This window comes from Camelina sativa, chromosome 9, assembly GCF_000633955.1.
Source record: "Camelina sativa cultivar DH55 chromosome 9, Cs, whole genome shotgun sequence".
Lineage (NCBI taxonomy): Eukaryota > Viridiplantae > Streptophyta > Magnoliopsida > Brassicales > Brassicaceae > Camelina > Camelina sativa.
Window position 1 is genome coordinate 36,299,804 of NC_025693.1, and position 15,315 is coordinate 36,315,118.

The 15,315-nt window shown below is 34.7% G+C and overlaps 3 protein-coding genes across 4 annotated transcripts; 2 read left to right on the plus strand and 1 right to left on the minus strand.

Annotated features, from left to right (window-relative positions):
- On the plus strand, positions 412-2,135 carry LOC104714466 (F-box protein At1g61340-like). The gene is made up of 4 exons (XM_010431846.2): positions 412-550; positions 647-944; positions 1,432-1,506; positions 1,598-2,135. Exons 2-4 carry the CDS (start codon positions 657-659, stop codon positions 1,811-1,813), a joined length of 579 nt encoding a protein of 192 aa, XP_010430148.1. The 5' UTR covers positions 412-550; positions 647-656; the 3' UTR covers positions 1,814-2,135.
- On the plus strand, positions 6,447-8,651 carry LOC104714467 (vacuolar protein 8-like). The gene has a single exon (XM_010431847.2). It carries the CDS (start codon positions 6,751-6,753, stop codon positions 8,470-8,472), a length of 1,722 nt encoding a protein of 573 aa, XP_010430149.1. The 5' UTR covers positions 6,447-6,750; the 3' UTR covers positions 8,473-8,651.
- On the minus strand, positions 10,404-15,056 carry LOC104714469 (G-type lectin S-receptor-like serine/threonine-protein kinase SD1-29). Of its 2 annotated transcripts, XM_010431850.1 has the most exons (9): positions 14,641-15,056; positions 13,381-14,511; positions 13,160-13,270; positions 12,726-12,862; positions 12,436-12,646; positions 12,100-12,337; positions 11,850-12,000; positions 10,973-11,764; positions 10,404-10,584 (listed from the first exon to the last, which is right to left on the minus strand). In XM_010431850.1, the coding sequence occupies exons 1-8, from the start codon at positions 14,642-14,644 to the stop codon at positions 11,459-11,461; spliced, it is 2,289 nt and encodes a 762-aa protein (XP_010430152.1). In that variant the 5' UTR covers positions 14,645-15,056; the 3' UTR covers positions 10,404-10,584; positions 10,973-11,458. The 2 variants fall into 2 exon arrangements, with proteins under 2 accessions (XP_010430152.1, XP_010430150.1); XM_010431848.1 differs by having other exon boundaries at positions 13,381-15,056.

Consider the following 15,315-nt stretch of genomic DNA (forward strand, 5'->3'; position numbering starts at 1 on the left):
AAGATTTTTTCTTGTCTATGCTTTTTGGGAATCCTAAGAAAAACAAAACCGTGTGAGACGAGACGACGACTAAGTAAAAAACCGTCAAACGAACAACTTGCCGCCACCTCATCCCTTGAACCACCCACGTTGGTTCCTTCTCCGGCTCATAGTTCGCCNTCCCCAACGGCTAGTTTCTTTTTTTTTTTTTTTTTTTTTTTTTTTTTTCCTTTAAGCCGTCTTTTGCTTACCAGGGAGGGAGAATAACAAAATTTTAAAAATTTTAAGATATTTTTTTTTGTGCCGTGAGGAAATTTCCAGTGTTTTCTACTTTACTCGTTTTTATAATAAAAAAATAATTAACTTGACTTTAAAAGAAAAATCAAAATTAATAATTTATCTACTATAAGTAGAGAGAAAGTATAGTAAGTTCATCTTCTTTAGTCATAAATTTAAAACCAAAACAAACAAAAAGGAAAAATTACTCATTTTTCTCTCAGCTTTTTTGTTCATTTCGCGCAAAACTTACATATCAAACAAATCTTTTGGGGATAATCTTATTAACTTATAGGTTTGTCTCCTGCTTCATCAAATCCTCTGTTTCGTTTACAGAGTCTCTGAAATTTTTGTAAAGATCTGATTTTTTTTGGGCTTTCTGGTGATACAGATCGACGAAAATGGCATTGGGGAAGAAGAGAATCGTCACCCAGAAGTCGAATTTGAAGCACCGTCGAGATGTTGGTGATGGAGGAGGGTTAGGGTTAGAGTTAGAGTTCGTACAGTACAAGAGAGGATTTGGGAGAAAGAGGATTCTGATATCGTCGGGTGATGATGATGAGATTGTTGGCGATTCGGTTTTTACTTCACCTGTTGGGAGAAGCTCGTTTAAGAAGCTCTGTGATAAAGCTTCTTCTGTTGGAGATTGTCAAATTCGAGAACTTGAAGATCTTCCACAAGATATTCTGGTTCGTTTCTTCACTTAACCCTTTTTTGAAATCTCTTTCTGGGTTCTGGGTTTTGTTCATTAGTTGAGGTTTCTTGTTAATTTGTCAAGTTTGAATCAGATTTGAGCTAAAAGTTAAAACCTTTTTTTGTTTGTTCTCTGAGATTCAAAATCTTATTTGAAATGATAAAGTTTTCGATATTGATTTTATCCGCTTTTGATTTCTGGGTTTTGTTAATTAGTTGAGATTCAATGTTAATTTTATGGATTACTAAACAGATTTAGCTGAAATTTCATTTCTTTTCCTGATTTGAGATTTGAAATCGTAAACTCATATTTATCCTTCTCTGTTTTTTCTCTCTGTTTGTCCTTCTCTGTTTTCTGGGTTTGTTCATTCAGTTGACATTTCATGTTAATTAATCAGATTGAGCTCAAAGTTGAAACATTTTTGTTCTTAGAGATTCGGAAAGACATTTTCATTGATAGACCATATGGGTTGTTGTTTACAGGTGAGGATTATCTGTGGGGTTGAGCATGAAGACTTGAAACAACTGTTTCAGGTTTCCAAGACAATCAAAGAAGCTGTAAGTAATAATATAGCCATCATTGTTTGATTTTGATTCTCCGTTGTTAGTTGATATTGGATCTGACAGTTCATTATTTGTGTGTTTGCAGACATCAATCGCAAAGGAGTTACATTTCGCGTATAGTACACCTCGAAAAGCCTCGTCTTTCAACCTTGGTGGATTCGGTTGGGACAAACGGTTTGATGCAGAGAATGATGATGAAGAGATTGAAGCTCCAGGAGCTCCACTGCAGAAAAGGTACCGCCTTTCGAGGATAAACCGTAACGAGGACGATTCTGGAGTCTCGGTGGCTCTGTTCAACTGAGTCAAACAACTTTGTTTGAGGCTTATTTATACTATCAACTTTGTTTCTTCAAGATCCTTAATTGAAGAAGAGGGTTTTAAGTTATGTTTTTTTTTTTTTTTTTTGTTCTTTTTGGTTTGGATAGGTCTCTGTAAATTGTTGTCTAGATACAAAGAGAGAGATAGGGTTTTGGAAAGGCTTAGCTAGTTGTTTAGAAAGGTCACAAGAAACTCTTTGGGAGGGTTCTAAATCTTTTTGTATGTGTTTGTGCAGTGTGAATATAGAGTTTATTTGGTCTTTACAAAGTGAATTTATAATAAGAAATGAATGTTTGTTTCATTTATATTTTTAGTCTCTTGGTTACATTTCAAAGTGTTTATTCTATTGATTACACATTACACCCCTGAAACCAGCAAATGCCATCATTCTAAGAGGCAGAAGAATCACACATTACACCCCTTAAACCAGCAAATGCCATCATTCTAAGAGGCAGAAGAATCATACCATTTGGGTATAAATGGGCTTGGATGTATTGGGCCGAAGCCCTGCTTCATATTTTTTTTTTCCTTTGATAACAAATACAATAATGTAACTAAGGGGGGTCTAGGAACCTGTTATTTGATCTATTTTGTTAGATGTTGCACGAGATGTACCCTCCAATTCAAGGAGGAACTCGTCAATTTTCAATTTTGTATGTGTTGACTAGCCTGTATCGCATTTAAACCATAACTAAAACCCAAGACAAATTGGGTTAAAATTTCACACATTATAAGAACATATATTGTAGTGGTGCTACAACCATGTGCTTAAAGAGAGTATTTCATTTCTGGTGTGATCTTAGACTATGGAAGTGGAGTCTGGATATTTAGAGTTAATTTTCTCTTTTCGCCAACATAAAACATATGTTAAAGGCGAGATTTACTTAATAGATATTGATTAGTTTAGATGATGTACTAACCTATATGTGTGATTGTAAACTATCCAACAAAAACTATAATTCATTATATAGTATGTTCAGTGCAGCAAGATAATTCCAAAAAAAAAAAAAATGTTTGTCCTTGGTGGGAGCAAAACCACATGTCAAAAGATATTTTTAGCTAGCTACTAAAACGACTCTGTAACCAGATGTTATCACAAATTTGAAAAAAAAAGTTTATCAAAACTAGTATAGTTTACGACTTGTTCTCGAATAAATAATTTTTACAACTTAGCTCTCACATTATAATTTATGTTCATCTATAGTTTTGGCTTTAAAAAAAAAATCAAACTTACTGTTTAGGTATTATTACTATAAGATTTATTTTTCTCATTTACAAAATTGTTTCAAAGTCTTAGGAATCCTAACCCTAACTAAGACGAGATTGAGATCATCCATTCACTATTAACTATATAATATTGAGTTAAACATAGTACTGATTTATAACAAAATATTGTTTTCATATAAACAACATTGCATCATCTTCAACTCAATCAGTCAATCTATTTACCAAATCAATTGTTTGAATATTAAAAAAGTGGATCAGAATGCATAAATAGATCAATACAAATAACGTTGAAGTTTATATGTGTTGAAGATTAAGACAACGCTTCTCCTTTGGTTGTTATCAAGCCCTATTAGCCTAGCTTGGACCAAAGATGACTCCCATGTGGACCTTTTTATGTCGTGCCACTAAATTACACAACATGTCTTCGTCAAGCGATCTCAAGTTATAATCACTTTTGGTTCACGAGTTTATAAATAATTACTATCTCCTTTTTCTGACGCATATAATCTAGAACTATTTTAGTTTTTTCGGTGATATTGGGAACAATGATTCGATCCGGGTATAAAATCCAGAAGAAGTTTGTGTAACAGTCCGAAAAAGTCAGTAAAAGATAATTATGACTAAATACTACAGTAATATATAGTCTAATATGCTTCATCAAGTGAATTCTCTAATCTCTATTGCACAGAACAATATATGTCTTCACGGGATCTCTGTTTCCTCGATAATATCGTCGTAAGAATATTTACGATTTGATTGTCTTCATGCTTGTGTTTCTCTAGTTAGTAAAATAACATTTTTCTTTTTGTTAAGGAACAAAAATGCAGAAAATATAATATTTCAATTTTCTTGTCAGTTACAACTTCTTTGCAGATTATAAATGTAAATGTTACGTAGAGTGTGTTTAAAAAAAAAAAAAAAGCTTTAAACAAACAAATTAATATGTTTACAGAAAAAAACGAAAAATATATAACCACCAAAAAAGTCAAATTTACTCCCACAAAACATATTTGAAATGAAAAGTAGATTCGAACAAAATTCAATCTAATTATATATATATATATGCTTGGGTCTTGAAACTAATAATAAAATTTTGTTTATTAGTTTCGATCTAACTATTATCACTTGATGATATAAAGTAACAAAGGTTAGGTTTTTTAAATATTATATTTTCCGATTGACAAAAACAAAATATATTAGCTTTTTGTTATTGAATAATAATTAGATATTCTGATTATTATATTTTTCGTGGAAACTAAGGAATATGTTGTAATGCGTTTGCACATATATATATGAATGAATATATCTCCCTTCTCAACTACTCAAACGTCGATATCATGGTTCACTTTCTTTGCTTGTTTTTTGTCTTTCCACACCTAACTTTTGGTTTTTTGGCATTACACCACATGTTTCTAATTACGGCTCTTTAATTGCATAATCTACCGTGTATATAAAACTACACTAATTAGGGCCTCTTGTTAGTATCTATTAAAAAATGTAATTATTATTAATTTCGCATCTTCTTGCTCAAAATACAAAATTCTCTCTTAATATATACTAATTTACTATATAAATTTGTAGTTTCTTGATCCAAATAATTTCACATATTTTTATGTAGTGTAGGTAGCTGAAACGTCTATCTTCGAACATATATATCAAATTTAAAACAACTATGAAAATGCTAAAAATTCCAATGTCGTATGTGTGTAGCAGTGTAGGTGTTGTTTCAATCTACGAGTCGCATTAAATTTAAAAACTCATGAAGTCAATAAAATTTCATGTGATGGCATTAATGAAGATATCTATTAGTATCAATAGTCAAAAACTATTTCGTCTTCGGTGGATGGTACATATCGGATCGAAGTCAGTTAATACAGAGAACGCACACACTGACACATACACACATGGATGGTACCAAACAAAGTAGTATAACCTAAGATATGTGTGTGCTTTTTGTAAAAGAAAAGGTTGAACAAAAAAATAAAACCAAATTTGAAAGTTTCAATTTACATGGAGAAGAAGTTCGTATATATCAAATACGATATAAAATTGGAATCATGTGATAGGTAGCCAATCCTTTTGCTTTACATTCAATTTTGCCATTTTTTTTTTGGCTCTTCATGTTTCGTCACGGACCATCTTTTGTTTTCCTTTAATATACACATACGTTGAGTCGATGATGACCTGTTGTTATACATGTATATTATAAAGTTCAACTGTTTGACATTTATAGTCTTTTTACCCATATCATANTATAGCCATCATTGTTTGATTTTGATTCTCCGTTGTTAGTTGATATTGGATCTGACAGTTCATTATTTGTGTGTTTGCAGACATCAATCGCAAAGGAGTTACATTTCGCGTATAGTACACCTCGAAAAGCCTCGTCTTTCAACCTTGGTGGATTCGGTTGGGACAAACGGTTTGATGCAGAGAATGNTCAATTTAATGAGTATTTATCCCGTGTTTAAGGAGAATATAGCCATATATACAGTTACGTATTTGAGCCAGGTACGTAAAACAATACAATTTGAATTACTTTTAGTTTGATTTTTTCCAGAAGAAAGAAAACAAGAATGGAAAAATATTTATAAAACAATTATTAAAATAAGTAATTATGACATTTTTAAACAGTAATTATATTCCATAAATATCCCAACTCCTTGTGATTTTTTTTCTTTTCTCTAGTAAAGTAATTCTTAATTGACAATAACTACATCAATTTTTTCTTACAACAAGAACTTGTATTTTTATGTGTATTATAATGAAATTATATTTCTATTAATACGTGTACCACCAGCTTCACCGTCCATAACTATTTCTAATTCCGGGTTTCTCGTGTTCGTGCAGATATTGGGTTGGTCCTTTAGAGTTAAGCTTCTGACTAATATTATGACAATAAAAAGACTATAAAATAATGATGATTGTAATATGAGTGATGAGTGATACTTAAGTTCTCTTCTTGTAATCTTATCACGTAAAACAAATATAATAGTTAAAACCCAAAAACTCTGCAGAAAGTTCATAACATTTGTAATCGAACTATCCAAAAAAGAAGAATACACATAACACAACACACAAAGCATTATAAAATGTCATAAAATTATACTACCACTATTTTCTCAAGTGTTGTTATAATTTATTATTTATAAACTCTTTTCAGTTGCAACTATCCGCACTATAATTTTGTTTGAAATAAACAGAACCTTTCTTTTTTTTGTGGAAAGAATAAAAATAGGAAAAGAAGAAACGACAAATGTGAAATTGGAAAAATGAAAGAGAAAACAAAAAAAAGAATCGAATTCTGGAGGTCCTCTCGTCTCGTCTCGTGCTAGTCACCAAAACCATTTTAAAGAAGAGAACTTACCTTTCCCAAATACGCTTTTTCGTCTAACCCCCTCCCAAAAAAAACAACAAAATGACCATAATACCCCTCAACTTCATCTTCCTCCCTCGACATGTCACTACTGCCTCCAACCCCACCGAGAACGCCAGCTCCGTCAAATATTTTACCAAACTCTCTCTCTCTCTCTCTCTCTCTCTCCTCAAAAACCCATTAACCATTACTCATAACCCAACGAGATTACCTGTGAAAGTCTTCATCTTTATCACCATGGCTTAAAACAACTCCGAGAAGAAGAAGAAGAAGAAGAAGAAGAAGAAGAAGAAAAGGAGAAGACTTTATCAACCAAAATGGGAGAAGAAACAAGTGAAGAATCAAAAGCAAGCATAGAGAAAGCAATCGAAGCAATCTCTTCATTAATTTCACTCTCTCACTCAATCAAATCTTTCAACATCAAATGGCAACTCATAAGAACAAAGCTCGAAGAGCTTTACTCTGGTCTCGCTGCTTTATCAAATCTCAATTCCGGATTCGACCCATCTCTCTCTATCTTAATCTCAGCTATTCTAATCTCTCTCAAAGACACTTACGATCTCGCTACTCGTTGCGTCAACGTTTCCTACAGTGGTAAGCTTCTGATGCAGAGTGATTTAGATGTCATGGCTGGTAAGTTCGATCGACACACGAGGAACCTTTCTCGGATTTACTCAGCTGGGATTCTAAGTCATGGCTTCGCGATCGTTGTGTCTAAGCCTAATGGTGGTAACGCTTGTAAAGATGATATGAGGTTTTACATTAGGGATTTGTTGACGAGGATGAAGATTGGGGATCTGGAGATGAAGAAACAAGCTTTGGTTAAGCTTAATGAAGCTATGGAAGAAGATGATAGATATGTTAAGATTGTGATTGAGATTAGTGATATGGTTATTACCCTTGTTGGGTTTCTTGATTCTGAGTTTGGGGTTCAAGAAGAGTCTGCTAAAGCTGTGTTTTTTATTTCTGGGTTTGGTTCTTATAGGGATGTTTTGATTAGATCGGGTGTGATTGGTCCTTTGGTTAGGGTTCTTGAGAATGGGAATGGTGTTGCTAAAGAAGCGTCTGCAAGGTGTTTGATGAGATTAACGGAGAATTCTGAGAATGCTTGGTCTGTCTCTGCTCATGGAGGTGTTTCAGCGTTGTTAAAGATATGTTCTTGCAGTGAGTTTGGTGGTGAATTGATTGGTGCTTCGTGTGGTGTGTTGAGGAATCTCGTTGGTGTTGAAGAGATCAAGAGGTATATGACTGAAGAAGATGATACTGTTGCCACTTTCATCAAGCTTATTGGATCTAAGGAAGAAATCGTTCAGGTAAATTCTATTGATCTTTTGTTAAGTATGTGTTGTAAAGACGAACAAACTAGAGAGATCTTGGTTAGAGAAGGAGGAATTCAGGAGCTAGTGAGTGTGTTGTCAGATCCAAATTCGTCGTCTTCTTCGAAATCTAAGGAGGTGGCATTAAGGGCAATTGATAACTTATGTTTTGGATCTGTTGGTTGTTTGAATGCATTGATGAGTTGCAAATTCTTGGATCATTTGCTGAATCTGTTACGAAATGGGGAGATCTCTGTTCAAGAATCAGCATTGAAGGTCACATCTAGGCTATGTAGTTTGCAAGAAGAGGTTAAGAGAATAATGGGAGACGCTGGTTTCATGCCCGAGCTAGTTAAGTTTCTTGACGCCAAATCTTTAGATGTAAGAGAAATGGCGAGTGTTGCGCTCTATTGTTTGATCTCGGTTCCAAGGAACAGGAAGAAGTTTGCACAAGATGACTTTAACATTAGCCACATTTTACAGTTACTAGACCATGAAGATGGGAGCAATGTGAGCAGTGATTCAGGTAACACGAAGTTTTTGATATCGATATTGATGTCTTTAACGAGCTGTAATAGCGCGAGAAGAAAGATTGCGACTTCAGGGTATTTGAAAAGCATTGAGAAGTTAGCAGAAACTGAAGGTTCAGATGCTAAGAAACTTGTGAAGAAGCTATCTATGAACAGATTCCGCAGCATACTCAGTGGTATTTGGCATACCTAATCTTTTTTTTCTTCTTTATAGTTTTTGTGAATTTTTCTTGAGTGTATATGTTTTACAAAGTGTTTTTGTTAGTTTTCTTTCCACTAATCACAACTCCAATCCCATGTGACCCCCCAAATTCGACTACACGAATATTAATATAGCTTTAGAACCTTTCTTTTTCTTGGTTCTTTTCTTTATATTGTTCTCTCTTTTAATTTAGTGAAATGCAAACAAAAAGAGGTTTTTTTTCTTGAGTGGGTATCTTAAAAAAAAAGTTTTCTTTATAAGTTCTTTTTAACTAAAGAGATTCTTCTTAGAAGCTGCAATGTTTTGAACTTTTAGAATATATAATCAAATTGCTATAAACATAATTTAATGGAGTTCGATGATTAAATCAAACATTGTGCCTTTTACAGCTTCTTTTTGTTTGCAGAATAAATATTAGATTGAAGTCAATCTTCAATGGCAAAACTTCTAAATTAGATTATAAGACATACATTAAGATCCAAAGTTTAAGGATTTGATTAGATAAATGGAAACTAAGTATGGGAAATAGTTTTGTATAAATGCATGTATTCTTGGAAGTATATGGGAGAATGGGGAGGCACATGGAATCAAGTGATAAAGAAGCATGTGAGGCTGTATAGAGATAGAGTTGATATCTTCCATCTACCACAATTTAATTATATGGAGAGAGATAAGTGAGAGTGATGGATCAAATGAGAATTAAAAATTGTGTCTTCTTGTTACTCAGAACTTTTAGTGTTGTGAGTAAGATTTTGGGGGCCATGTGCGTTTGGTGACAAACAAATATGCTTGTGCTAACTCTAGTTTTGCTAAGGACAGCTTCGTAACTCCTAGAAACGATCGTCCAAAACAGAGGTGGCCGGTTCTGTTTATACTTTATAGTGTAGTCTATTTAATTTGGAGAAAGTGGGAAAGTTCTTCAGTTTGGTTTGAGAAATTAATTACTTTGATACAACCAAACTGGTATATATCATTTTCTTTTCTCTTATAATTTGTTGCTCAATATCTGGTTATGTTGGCTTTAGTTTGTTTGGTTAATTTTTAATGGGTTTGATTTATTTATTGTCAACTAGTTCAGTTTTCAATGTTGGTCAGATTTGGTGTAGTTCCATTTAGATAAACTTTTCAGCCACCTCATGATTTTCTATCATCCTATTAACAATTTTTTTTAGGTTTTATTGCAACAATAACTTAAAATAATTTATTAGTATGACTCAACAAAAAAAAAAATCCTCAAGTTGCAAAAGAAAAGCCGTTTACTTACATTTTTTTTTAAAAATATTTGGTTTATTATCGTATTGATTTATTATTTAAACCCAGGCAAATTTAGAACCAAGAAATTTAATTAAAAAAAGTTGTATGAAACATTAAAACGCTACTAATTGGATTAAACATAGAACTTGAAATATAACTTTTATCTTAAAAAAGTTAAAAACTTTTCACCATCTGAAGCTCTGTTACATAGACGACAATAGACAATTGGAAAAGCTCTTTTGGTGTACGTACGAGTTTGAAAAGGATTTCGTCTGCTTTTGTGCAACCAGTCATATTTAGAACTTATCCTTCTTCATCAAATAACGTCAAATCTGTTAGAAGAAGAAGACAAATCCATGGACCAGTGTCTTCTTGTGTGTTTGTGTTTGGTCAAAACCTTCTCTTCTGTTTTGGAGTTTTGTTGGCAATATGGCAATTTTTCATCTTTCATTTGTCAAACTAACATTTTTAAAAAGTAACAGGTGGGTAAATGTAAAATTCACAGGTTAAATCTAATTTACATCCTTGATATGTTCCAATATGTTAAATAACACATGCCAGTCCATGTGGAAGAATCAGATTAAAATATGAACATTCACGAGGAAGCATTTAGCTCCCTAGAAGGTTTTTTTTTTTTAACATTGGTTGTGTTGGCTTAGGTAGATCCGTTGTTGAAGTCAGCATTGACATAACTTGTTTGATGTTTGGTCTATCAATAGCTTGATGCTGAATACAGAGCAGAACAATATGAACACATCTTCCTGCTTCAACTGAATTAACTGAATCAGAATCAGCAAGATCTTCATCCAGTAGGTTCACTCCCCCGGTTTCGCTCCAAGAGTCCCATGCCTGTTACAACAAGTTAACAACCCGTGCAAAAATGTAAGAGTTAAGAATCAATCTATAGACCCATGCAAGTCTGACATTTACAGCTTCAGAGTTTTGATGCTCGAAATCATCATCGGCAAGGAGATTTCAAGCTTCAGCTATGGCAAAGATAGCAAAAACCTTCTTTCATATGTAAGAACATATCTTAAACACTTACATTTTTAAGATACAACAATTGAACCTACGAGTTACAAGTATTTATGTGTTAGTACAGAATTTCTAAAAGTTGATGCATTGAGCTTAAGCTCAAATAGATGTCCAAAAGCTAAACAGAAACAAGCCAATTCACAAGTAAACATTGAACCATAAAAGGATAATATGTAGAAAGATCAGCTGTTTGGGATCTTACCGTATAGTTTTACTCTGTATCTCCAACAACCATATGCAACAAGCACCAAAACCAAGCAAACAGAGAAGCTGAGAGTGCTAATAGTGATAATCTTGACTCGCTTGCTTCCAGCTGAAAAGGTCACAAAATCTCGTTCACGCATTTCATCGAACACATTCAGTGCATAACCCACAAGTTCCAAAAGTACAAAACAGTAACTTTACAGAAAGAGTCAGCTACTACCCAGATAAGTATATTGGATTAATCCAGCTGGGTATCGACGCTTGTAACCAAAGTCGAAGACTTTCATCGAAATAAGTATAAAAATGCAAGAGAAGAGGACGACACTCTCAAGTCACAATGCCTCAAAAATACATTTTTTTATCATTACGATGGTGAATAACAATATTTTAACGATACTATGACCTGTCTTAGGTCAACGAAATGCTCATGAAATTTACAAGTATATACTACTTATGTAGCTAGTGAGAAAACAAGATCTTAGGCTTATCGTCCTTGGATCATAGATTGTGTTATCTCATTTGCAGAGAAGAACTCATGAGACTGAGCCTCTAACATTGGCAAATCGTTAAGAGTATGCACTGCAAATATTGGCTGCTTTGGTATCGGAAGATCTGTTGTAGAAGTAAACATGGATAGTACTTGAAGGGTGTTTGGTCTGTCAACGGCTTCGTGTTGAACACAGAGCAGACCAATCTGAACACATCTCGCTACTTCATATGCTTGGCATGTGTCAGTAAGATCTCTGTCCAGAAGATTTGATCCCCCGGTTTCAAGCCAAGCATCCCATGTCTGAATTTTAAGAAAAGTTAGTGTTTCGAAAAGGTGATAGCAAAATGTCAAAGTTTGAATGGGATCAATAAAATGTGTCACTTACATATGCAAGAAGGCCTTTGCTCTCATCACCATATATGAACCGTGAAATTTTCTTCCCGCTGATGATTTCTAACAACAGAACTCCGAAACTATAGATGTCGGACTTCTCAGAGAACAACCCTGCCCATGCATACTCAGGAGACATATATCCTCTGTTCAAATATCAAAAATAGATTGTGCAAAGTTAATATATGAATATGAGTATAACTATGAATCTGTGTTAAGCATGTTAATGAAGACAAGATTCTTACAGAGTTCCTACAACTCTGCGAGTGTTGTCTTGATATTGAGTTCCCTGAAACATCCGAGCCAGTCCAAAATCCGATATTTTTGGGTTCATTTTGTCGTCAAGAAGAATATTGCTGACCTTCAGGTCACGGTGAATAACTCTGAGGCGTGAGTCACGGTGGAGATAGAGGAGTCCACGAGCAATACCTTGAATGATATTGAATCTCTTTGGCCAATCAAGCTCGAACTTTAGAGATGAATCTAGCCAAAAAGACACGATAGATTAGTTACAGTGAAACATTAAAAGAATCTCATAAGATGGAAGGAAAAAAGGAAAAGGTATATGGAAAGAGACAAACCAAATATAAAAATATCGAGACTTTTGTTAACCATGAACTCATAAATCAATAGCTTCTCTTCTCCTTCGATGCAGTATCCCAAAAGCCGAACCAAGTTTCTATGTTGTAATTTTGAGATCAGTGTTATTTCATTCATGAACTCCTCTGTACCCTGACCAGAGCTACTAGCAAGACGTTTAACAGCTATTTCCTTCCCATCTACCAACTTTCCCTGGAAGAAAAGTTGCTGATAGTTAACTACAGAACAAAGAAAATAATTATTTGAGGAACGAAAACAGAATTTCACATACCTTGTAAACTGGACCAAATCCACCTTGACCAAGTTTATTTGAGGAACTGAAGTTATTGGTGGCAGTTCGTATTGTATGCATCTCAAAGAAATTGACGCCTGAGACATCTTGTGGTTCAAAACCTTTCTTCCGTGCATCTTGTAAAGTATCAACGAAAAACAGAAGTTAGTTCTACGACTACGAGTAAGATATGTGCATGTATTAGTGGTTGATTGTAGCAAAGGCTTAACTTCCAATAGAAGTGAGCAGATTAGACATTAGGAAGACGTGAAGTTTGACACAATATATACTAGTGAACCTAAAACTGATTCAGAGGAAAATATATAGAACAGCACTTTTGCTACGGTTGGATTACTAAGATAGATGAAAAATAGGGACAAGAAAAGTGAATGACATAGAGAGAGATAAAGCTGCTAAGTTTATCACTGTCTCACCATTTTGTTTCGCTCTGTATCTCCGCAACAGAAATGCGGCAACGACCAAGATCACGAAAATGGAAAGGCTGACAGTAGTACCTACAATAACTTTCCTTCGACTGCTTCCAGCTGAGATATTAACCAAAAAAATAAAACAATAAACCATGCTGCTACAGAACATTATAAACAAAAGTTGAATTTCAAATGTACGAATCAGAAGAAATGTGTTTCATCCTTACCCAATTCTGAACTTGCAAGACGAATGAAGAGAGTCTCTCCACTAGTCAAAAACTGTACTGTGTCTACAAGCTCCCCATTCCAAACCAAGCATCCAATTCCACTAATATAGGCAAAGGCTGTGCAAGAACAGTTGCCTAGACAACCCTGGTAGCACTGTTCTGCATTGAGAAAGCTTGCAAATTGATGCAGATCCGGAGTCTTTACATCGGTCATACGATAGAAGATATCTGTGTCCTTTCCTTTTGTTTTCAAAGAAGAGTCTGCCTGGCAAGACAGTAGAGTACGTCTAACACACCCACTTGTCCAGTTTCCTTTTCGCCACTCCTCATCAGACTTTGGTACAAACCCTTTCACGCACTCACACTTTGGGGGATTAGATCTCACACACAAACCATTAGGCCCGCATCTACCATATAGATCACATGGGTTGTCTGGGAGAGACAAGTGAAGCATCCAAGTTTTTCCATCATCCCAGAGGATCTTCATATGCCCGTCTGGTGTTAATTTAACATATGAAAGATTATAGTTTCTTAACGTGGAATAAGAGAAAGTTCCTGTGCCAGCTCCTATATCCTGGACAACGCTGAATGGACTTACATATGATGCATCAATTCCAGATATCCCAGAGAATCTTGTTTTCGCCCACGGACCACATCTCCAGTAAGGTACTGAGCCTCTTCTTATAAGTCCCTGTGTTGGGATTTGTGGTGTAATCTCCAGTGAGAACTCCCCAGGAGACGGATCGCTGTTACTTTTCCATGTAGTCAACACACGCTTCTTGCCATTAGGAATATCATACATCAACGATGACTGAGGCAGCATAGTATTACCAAGATTCTCAAAACTTTGCCATAGTTTTTCCCCTGAAACATCGTCAATCACAACAAGATTTCCAGTATCTAACAGCTCCGCATGACATTTGTTGGAAGTGAAACCTTCTCCTGTTGACCAAATAACATCTCGTTTCCCCTCACGCAAGATCAGGCTCCCATTGATGCTGATAGTGAGACTTGCTGCAGAGCTTGTAACTGGCGTATCTCTGTTAGCCACCCACACGACAACCCGAGGAACAATCTTCTTAAACCAGATCCCAATATACTGATTCCGAGTATTATTAGGACTGAAGAAGCCTAGCTCATAAAACCCACTAGGGGAACTCAGAGTTTGTCCTATTGACAAAGGACTTGTTGTGTTTATAGCTGCATAACCACAAGTTGGGAATATGATTAGTAAGAGAAAGCAAGCAAATAAAACCATACCCATCTTTTTCTTGTATATTCCTCTTCCTCCTACAAAGATCTCTTCAAAACTTCATGTGGATGAACTCAGCATTGAGAGAGACTAAGAGAAAAAAATAAACTAAAACCTCTTAAGATGTTCAGACTGCTTCTTTGAATATAAACAAGCTCTAAAATAGACCGTTGACTCAATGTACGAGAATGGAAACAAAAAAAGAAGAATTAATGGACAAAGAAATCTCCCATCTTATACTGTCCACATAAATCTAAATACCGTGTTTATTACACATAAACTACTCACAAGTCTTTAAGTCAACCTTTCTACAAAGTAAACAAGTTTAGAACTTGTTATTTTGCATTCTTCGAGAAATACAAATAACAGAGATAACGTGCAAGTTGATGAGTTAAACAGATCTAAAAAAACTAATTAAGGGAATATCATGACCTGTTTGTTTTTTGAGTCAACGAAACTTTACTTAATCTCGTTCAGGCATTTCACCGAACAGTTGCTGTGCATAATCCAAAACGTTCGGAAACACGCCGCTCCATAGCTTCGTTAGTGTCGCCGGCGATATATATGATATAAATATAGTCCTGATCGAAACATATCGTCATGATGACGACGTCATCGTCGACTTCAACCGTAGAATATATTTTTTTAGGGTTCAAACCCAAAAGAAAAAAAAAAAAGGAAGT

Bases quoted from the DNA above. Each gene is read 5' to 3' on its own strand.
- LOC104714467 (XM_010431847.2), top strand. From the start codon at position 6,751: ATGGGAGAAGAAACAAGTGAAGAATCAAAAGCAAGCATAGAGAAAGCA.
- LOC104714466 (XM_010431846.2), top strand. From the start codon at position 657: ATGGCATTGGGGAAGAAGAGAATCGTCACCCAGAAGTCGAATTTGAAG. The intron at 945-1,431 runs GTTCGTTTCTTC...TGTTGTTTACAG, and splicing joins ATCTTCCACAAGATATTCTG to GTGAGGATTATCTGTGGGGT. The intron at 1,507-1,597 runs GTAAGTAATAAT...GTGTGTTTGCAG, and splicing joins CCAAGACAATCAAAGAAGCT to ACATCAATCGCAAAGGAGTT.
- LOC104714469 (XM_010431848.1), bottom strand. From the start codon at position 14,644: ATGGGTATGGTTTTATTTGCTTGCTTTCTCTTACTAATCATATTCCCA. The intron at 13,271-13,380 runs GTAAGGATGAAA...TTAATATCTCAG, and splicing joins TCTTGCAAGTTCAGAATTGG to CTGGAAGCAGTCGAAGGAAA. The intron at 12,338-12,435 runs GTTTGTCTCTTT...CTTTTTGGCTAG, and splicing joins TCTCGATATTTTTATATTTG to ATTCATCTCTAAAGTTCGAG.